At 43.1% G+C, this 8,555-nt stretch overlaps 1 protein-coding gene across 1 annotated transcript in view; it reads right to left on the bottom strand.

Annotated features, from left to right (window-relative positions):
- Nucleotides 1-2,289, bottom strand: part of CRMP1 (collapsin response mediator protein 1) — a gene marked incomplete at its 5' end in the record, with an annotated part of 37,801 nt that extends 35,512 nt beyond the window's left edge. Inside the window, one exon of the mRNA XM_026846732.1 lies at nucleotides 2,152-2,289. Within this exon, the coding sequence (XP_026702533.1) occupies nucleotides 2,152-2,289 (138 nt within the window). The remainder of the gene's footprint in view (nucleotides 1-2,151) is intronic.
- Between the last annotated feature and the right edge of the window lie 6,266 nt (nucleotides 2,290-8,555).

Raw genomic sequence — 8,555 nt, 5'->3', positions numbered from 1 at the left:
GGGGGGGGGGGGAAGTTGGCTGGGGGGCTGCTCCTGGGGGACTGGCTGGGCATCAGTTGGTTGGTGTTGAGCAATTGTCTTAATTTGCATCATTTGCCTTCCTTGAGTTTTGTTTTTCTTTGTTATTTTCCTTTTCATTAGAATTTATTACTTTTTATTTTATTTTATTGTAATTATTAAACTGTTTTTATCTCAGCCCATGAGTTTTCTCACTTTTACCCTTGCGATTTTCTTCCCCCATGTCCCCTACAGGGGGAGTGAGCAAGTGGCTGTGTGGTGCTTAGTTGCTGAGTGGTGTGAAGCCACAACTACACAATGCTTTTGGAAAGACTTGTGCCAAGTAACTGCGAATGCTGAAAACCTCTAAAGCAGTCAGAACCTTCTTTTCCATGCATATATAAAAAAGCCATTTATTGTAAATTATTTCCTTGGCTCACTAAGCAATAACTCAGAATCTCCATTTTGTCCATGTTTTATACTCCTCACTCCAGATTCAATTCCACATTTAATTACAGGTTGACTCACACATAATAAACCATGCATGTCCCAGGTTCCCAGTTTAGAAAACAATTAAACAAGTTGATACATTTCCTCATTTATAAAACCAGGACAACCATAGAGAACTAAAAGTTTATTGATTAAAAAGTGCTAAGTCAGACATAGGGGTGTTGTAACAACCTTTCTTCAATGTAACTTCTCAGTTACAGATAGCATTTACTTTTCAGCTTGTATTTGTACATTTTGCAGGTTTGAAGCCTCTATAGCCCTCTACATCATTCTAGAAAAGCAAAAAGGGAGAAAAAGACATTTTAAAGGGAGAAAGAAGAAGGAAAAAGAAATTTTAAATGCAGTCTGTGACAAAAGAGTATCTACACAGAAGATTTGAAGCTTTTCTCCATGTGCTGCAGCAGCGAGATGACCTTGGAGTGGGGGAATCAAGGCACAGAACTACAGTGAAGTATGTCCCCGGGACCTGCCTTAGATGTTGGTACCCTCTTGTTAAAGGATGGAGACGAATGCAAGTCCTCAGTCTGGAATATGCCAGAGCAGGCTCCCTGTTTTCCCCCCAGCCTCTCGACTGTCACTTTAATTGCAGGACTCATGAATCAGCAGCCTGAAGAGTAGTAAGTTATGTTGCCATGTGCTGGCAGATGCATCTCGTCACTGTGATGATTTACTACACTGCCCACTGACCTGCGGAGACCACCATCTTGTGAGCTCTTAAGCTCATTCAATTGCCTTCCTAAACATTAATACTGTCCAATTACAAGAAGCAAGAGCTTACTGATACAGGCAGGGAACATTACCAGAGCACTGCATCTGTCACTGCTAATTAGTCAAAAAATCTGCATGCTCATCAAGATGTTCTACATTTTATTTCTTTTAAAACAGGAGAAGATGCATAATAAATAGAAACAAATGCAGCGGGCTGGAAAACTAATGCAGACTGAAATAAAGCAGAAGTACAACCCCAGAAAATAACTGCAGACATAAGGATTTTAGATGGTTTTGTATATAAATATACATATATGTGGCAAAACTAGGTATTAGAATACTCTGAACCTTAAAAGGATACAAAGTGCAGTTTCAAGAAAGCACTCAATTATGTGAGTCATCCATTAAATTAAGACTCACAGTTTATAAAGGATTATTGAATGTTTAGATACGAAGTCTCTCACATTCATCAGAATTTCAAAGTATCTAAGAAATTCTGGTGAAGAAAGAAAACTGCACTTTATGGAGACTTTCAATGCTTTAATTCTTGACGTCTTCCTGCTCAGAAGAAAATACAAACGGTTCAAAATTGTCACAAAAGGGAGCAGGTCCTGCACCTGCGCTGGCCTATGGCTAAGGTTGCCGCCAGCCAAGAATAGGAAGCCACGGGCGACAAGGCTGCCAAAAAACCCCACAAATCTTGATGCTTGCCACTGTTCCCCACAGTCTGCCAAGCCACTGGGGAGGGTGCCATGGAGCCCCACCCAGCTTCCATCAGGACCAGATAGATGTGGAAACATCTCTGACACATTTCCATTCCAGCAAATCATCAAATTCAGAACAAAAAAAGGGTTTGTTGGAACCTTTCCCAACCAGCATGTCTGTAGGACACATTACAGATCGCTGCAAGCCAGGAGCACAAGCAAAGCAGGGTACCTTTACATAGATGGTGCTGATGGGCACAGGCAACCCAGGCGAGGTTTCAGTGCCGTGTGGACACCCCGGCAGCACACTGTGCCCAAGCAAACAGGCATTCCCTCCTACAGCCTGCTCCGGACCAGGGCTGGCTTGTCCTTAGCCAAAGCAGCAGTACCAAACGCCTGTGTGCACCTAAACATATAGATGCATTTCCATGAACGCACTGGAAAAAATTACACAAACATAACTGACTAGCAGGGAGGCATAGGTTAACATTGACAAGTGATTTGCTATATTCTTCATGAAGTAAACTTTCATACAAACCCTTGGTCAGCATGTGAATACTGATTCCCCACCACAGCCTAAGCATGGGCTTCAGGAACAGGTACAGCCCTGGCCTGAAGGCAGAGGGATGCTGACACCTGCATTGCTGCCACAGCCACGGATGCCTCCTGCACCTTTTTAGGTCATTGGTATTTGCTGCAGTGAAATCCTGGACAAAAATCTGGGCACACACAGGGTCTGTGAAGTAGGTTAGCCTTCTCGGGCACGCAGCCTGGCTGCACATGGTCAGGGGCCATTTCTCATTTACTGGGGGCCTGATGTCAGGCAGGCTGCTTGCAGTTTTCTTACCAAGTGCCAAATGCCCAGAAAAACTAAGGACCAAAGTCCTCTTTTCCCTGGACAATGTTCCAGGCGGGAGGACAGTCACACTCTGTAGCACCCTGGGGAAAACAGGGCAGCTGGAGGGAGGAGTGACCTGAAGCTCATCAATTAATCATGCAGCACTGGCCCACATTACCCCTTCCCAGCTGTAACCCCCTCCAGGCAGGACACTTTCTTTGCCTAGCTGTCAGATGTACCCTCAGCCACTCTGGTGACCTTTGGGTGCTCTCACAATGTAAACAGCAGTGAGCTCATTACTCAGCTCAGGAGGTGACAAGAGTGTAAGCCTTTATAGGGTGGCTGCCACCTTTCTATTCAGCTAACAGATGTCTCAGTCTCTAGTGCCCTGCCTGCTGAGCCCTAAGGGATCCCTACCAAGTTTTCAGTGCATTGACTGGTACAAGAAGCTGCCAGCCCAGCTCTTCCCGGTGCAAACCAAGGGAAGCTACTGGGATGCTCTCATCCCTCCATCCCGCCAAGGACAGACAGCAGGAATGCAGCAAAACAGAGAGGGGGTATTATGTTGAACATATAAACTGAGCAATTCATTAGGTGCCAAGATTCAAGGGAAAAAAACAAACAAACAAACAAACAACTACTCTCATTGACATGGAGGTGTGGAAAGCACCACTGTAAATCCGTGCCATTGCTCAGCATTTGCTGCGCGGTGGGGAGCCGAGGTGCTTCTCCACCCGTCGCTGCTGCGATGATGCCACCGCATCGCTGTAACGCTGTTTGTTTGCTTACGGGTTTAGTGCCCGGCTGTGGCACAGCATCAGCACAGCAGCGATGCCTATCTTCTGTCTCCCCGCAGCTCCATTTTACAAGCGCTCGGGCACCTCCCAGCTCAGCTCACTGCTGAGTACGATACAGCCATTCCTATTACTCACAGCTCTTCACCTCCAAACCCTGCACACTGCTTTCCTGGTGATTTTTTGCAAATCGTGGTCTAGCTTCTCCTGCTTAATCTAGCAGCAAAGCCACAGAGCTTAGCCTGCGACATGACAGCAATTTTCACGGCAGCAGAAGATGCCACAAACTCAGCATCGTTTGCTGCAGGAGGAGGGGCCAGCTACTCAGACTCAAGGCGGTGGCTTTCGCTCCCTTACTATTGTTTGCATTACAGTAAGAGCCACACGAAACATCTGTAAGATGATGACTGGCACAATTTGTACAAATTGCTTGTTTTGCTGAGTTTTTTTTTAAATCAGCTTGCCTCAGCTCTTGTGAAGCACGTCCATATTTTCCTATACTCCCAATGGTACAAGGCCAGCAGAGACAAGCAGTGGCTGCATCAACCTGCCAGATGATGAGCTGAGCCCTGCTGCAGTCCCGAAATACGCAGTGGACTCTGCGCAATTACAAGTGAAGTCAAATTCCTTTGATCAGTAAATCACTCAACTCTAGGTTATTTGTAAATATGATCCAAATGTTAGATTCAGGTGTTAGAGCAGGAACTCCACTAAGAGCTACTCCACTCAGAGCTAGAGGTAGTAACAAATATTATTCACAACAAAATTCAAATACATTTTTTACATATGCAGCTCTCAGTCTGCTCCTAGAACTACTGAAAAACATAGTAACAGAAACTGCCATCTTCTGACGTAAGATTTACTAAGTAAATATTATCTCAAATTGGTGCAGCATATGAAAATACAATGCAGCGCAAGTTACAGCAAACCATACACTTTTCTTCAGTAGTGATATGCATGGTACTGCACCTTTCAGAAAAAAACCACACCTCTATAGTACAAGATGGAGTTTGAAAAACAAAACAAAGAATGAATATGCCATTATTTACTCTAACCATACAGAAAGATTCAAAGAGATTTCAAGAGGAGTGTTTTCATCAAATAGCAGCACCTGTCCAGACTGCAATTCTGATATAGGCTATTAAATTCTTGTTTTTTCCTCCACAAATGGAATGCCTATTACATTTTCATCTCTAAATCAAGCAAATCATGTCTTTTTAACTATCTACAGTTTGCCTTACAATTTAACTACACTGAACTTCACATAACATACCCAGCACATGGGTCAAAGCACTGCTTCATTCTTGCCTTTGAGCTTTTCAATTGCTTCATTGCAGCCACTGCCAACTGAAAAATGTGCAACACTCTTGGCCCCAGATCTTCCAGGCCTAAGGGAGGAGGAAACACTCAGCAGTGATTTCATCCTTTGCATAATTCTAAGGACCTACCAGAATATACCATTGTCCTAACATCTCCACAGCAACAATGGCTGCATTCTCTAAAATCCAGATTAGTCGATGGCCCTGAAGATCACTATGGATTTTATGCTAAATAGCCAATTGAAAACAGTTTAAAGTCCAAATCCACCTGTATTTCCAGTTCTCTGCCTATAAATGCATGTGACTTAAAAGACATCTGATTAAAGACAATAGACATAAGAAGACATTAGGCTATGTTATCACACTTCCAGCCTCTTTACTATTTTAGCATTGAAGAGGCAAAATCCTTTGCTGATAAGACTTTTAAAAGGCCACTGAGAGTTAGAAAACACAAATTTAGAGGGAAGGTTTAAAAGCCACAAGCTGAAGTTTGGGTTCTTGATTATCCAAATATCTACAAGAAGACTATTTTCAGGGGAGCAGTTTCTCAAAGGCAAAAGTCCCACTGGCAGACAATGAAGTGCGACATTCAGAGCTCCTCTGTGCTTCTGTGCTTTCCTTCTTGCGGCTATTTCCCAAAACATGCAAGAGATTTAATTTTGTTTGTGTGTGTGTGGATATATTTGGTTGTCTATGGTCAGAGCTGGTCAGATTCAGACCCAGTTGTGACACCATACCATTAAATTAGCTTGCTTTTAGCAAAATACTTACAAATAAGGAACATTTTTAAACTTAATGGCAAAGGAAGAAAGACATCCTTCCCAAGAGGAATATTTGCTTAAAATCCTTTCATAAGGATCAAAGAGTTGTAAATGGGATTTCATGAAGTACTGTCTGCTTATAGAAGATCTGCTTTTAACCAGCACTATCCTTCCTTTTGAATTTCACATCTAGGCTACCCTCCACAGGAAGTAATTTTTAGCTAGGGTGATTCCTGAATCAACTCAGGGAATTGCCTGTAAAACACTCTATCCTTGAGGTATCATTTCCAATAGGCCACTAATGAAGAATCCTGCTTTTAAGGTCCTTTTCTTAACACATGTGCTCCAGAATATGGCAATTCATTTAGGAAGGATTATGTTGATTGTAGTAATGCTGTATCTTGGTCTGAGGCCAATATATTCATTCATCTTTATTCATTTGAAAGATCTGATGTTCTTTTGTTTCCCCTTTGGAGACCCGACTTTCTATTCAGCTAGCAATTTCACTTCTTAATCACACAGTCTAAAAGGGCTACTCCTACAGATACTAACTCCATGGGGATTTCTTCACTGTAAATGTCATCTTTGCTTTGCTTTTGCTTTTAGAAGGGAAGCACAACAAACACCTTATTGATTACAATATTCATTGGCATCACTAGGGGTTTCACCTAAGTACGGGCTGGAGGGTTGAACCCACTGTATTGTGTGTTGTTATAGCCACCTCTTGGGTTACACACAGGTTACATCAATTAGAGCTGACCTCAAAATCTCTGCAACCCATTCACAGGAAAGGTTAAACTTGGGAAAAAATAACAGCAATTTACAGCATGGCGGGCTGCTCTGTGCCCCTGAACTGAAGATGTGTTCTATCTAAGTTCTAGTCAGAAACCTGCATCAGGTTATTCGGACACATTAATTTTGGCACGTCATGGTCGAAATCCAGCTAAAACCATAAAGAATCCTTTCTCTGACAGAGAAGGTAGATGCAAGAGAAACAGAATAGTAGAAAATGCTCTTTAATATGATGTCAGCAATGGTAATTCGTGACTGACTAAATCCAGTGGATACAGCTGCATACTATTTGCACTCAGACACTTTCTGCTGTCACGATGCACCGCATACCTACTTCTCCTGCAAGTCACAGCAAGCTGTGATGCTTGCTGCCTCACTTGGCATGGTATCAGCACTGGTTCATGTACAACCCTTCCAGTCTTTTAGCTCTGAGCACTGCTCCTTTAGCCAGCCACGTGCAAGGTGGGCAAGGGTGACGATTAGCTTTACTTGGGTCCTATTACACTCAGGAGATTTTACACTAAAGGCAGTGGGAACATTTATTATTCAGTGACATTTATTATTCACCCAAGCAAGAGGTGAGGCATTAAACCTCATCAGGATATGCACTACAGATCAAAACCTCGTCTTGTGACAAGTGCATCAAGTGACAAGCAAAAGTAATCCCAAAGTATCTCTGTCTCAAGGGACAATGCCATTATCTTTACATGTAGCAAGATTATAAACCTGCAAATTATTTTGTTTCTCATCTCTGTTCCACCTCTCTCAGACATACAAAAGAAGCTGGAAATTTATCCCAACTAACTCTCACAGTGCCCAAATGCTTCATAAGCCAGGGGGCTCTCCTGGATCCCACAAAGGAAAATGAAGCTTCATCCTTTTACCGCATGTATAAACTTGCTTACGAAAAAAATGGCAGCAAAGCAGAAAGCAGACGCTGACCTCTTGTCAGGAAAGTGGTTCATTGGCAGTAGTTGCTCTCAGCACTTATAAGAAAGAAGTTCAGACTTGCTGAGCAACCACTTCACCACATCAGTTGTCTTCCCAGACAGTCACTGTCCCCTTTCCAAACCTGCCCGGCTTCTAGAATGCAGCTCAGCTCCCCATGGTGGCACCAGCTATGATGCTGAAAACCTTGATGCAGGCACCAACTGACAAACTTGCAGTGGCATTAAAGGAATCACTGCCCCAAAGCCTTCTTTCTGTCCTTCTGACAAAGGTTTCAATCTCCATAGAAATATTCCCAGAGGACCTACTCTGAATGTAATTTAAGACATCAGACGGAAGTGGCTTAAATACTATGGCCACTTTTTCTCCTGTAGAAAAAGGAAAGGAAAAGACATCACAGAATCACAGAAACTGTGAGTGAAGTCCAACAACTTCAACTGAAGCAGCTAAAGCATCTCCAGGGCTGTCAAGTCCAAGTCCAGTGCAATATGCAGTGTGAATTCACAAATATTCACCGGCAGACAGGTAAACTGAGAGGGGCCAAGTCTATTAAACAGTTACAGATGGAAAAATGTAACTTTGAGGTTTAAGCAAATATTCAAGAGTAACAGGGGATCCAGAAGTCTCAGGCCTTGCTGTTATGAAGCAGGACAAAAAGTGCTGTCTAAATCCATCCAAACCTTGCGCCAACAGCAGAATAATAATGTGAGACATTGTTCCCATGCCCAGCATTCAGTAGGCTTTTCAAACACTTTTGGCACATCACACACCAATCTGTATGTAGCTTTAGATTGTTAAGCAAAGGCGGGTGGGAATAAAAGCACGGCCAGGGGGAGATATGGAATAAATCCAAACCTAAATGCAGACTTTGGTTTGCCATTCCAGGTACTCACCATGCCTTGCATCTGCAGGACATGTCCCGCCTGGTGTCCAAAGTGAATTGGCTGACAGCTCTTGCACTGGTGTTGTCTCACACCAGAACACCTCACGTTACCTGAGCACTTTGCTCAGGCCAAACAGAAAGTTTCTGTCTTGACCCTCAATAGTTAGCTTGAGACCAGTGTCTCATGCAGGAAAAGTCCAGACAAATGCTTTTTTTCTCTCTCAAAGTATTCTGCTGTCTTCAACTGAAGCCTACTTATATCTCAGCTCTCTTCACATCAATCAATTCAAATGGCTACAAC

The sequence above is a fragment of the Athene cunicularia genome (assembly GCF_003259725.1).
Source record: "Athene cunicularia isolate RWA chromosome 4 unlocalized genomic scaffold, athCun1 chr4_part1, whole genome shotgun sequence".
Classification (NCBI taxonomy): domain Eukaryota; kingdom Metazoa; phylum Chordata; class Aves; order Strigiformes; family Strigidae; genus Athene; species Athene cunicularia.
Note: the sequence above shows the minus strand (reverse complement) of the source record. Positions and strands in the feature narration are given on the sequence as shown.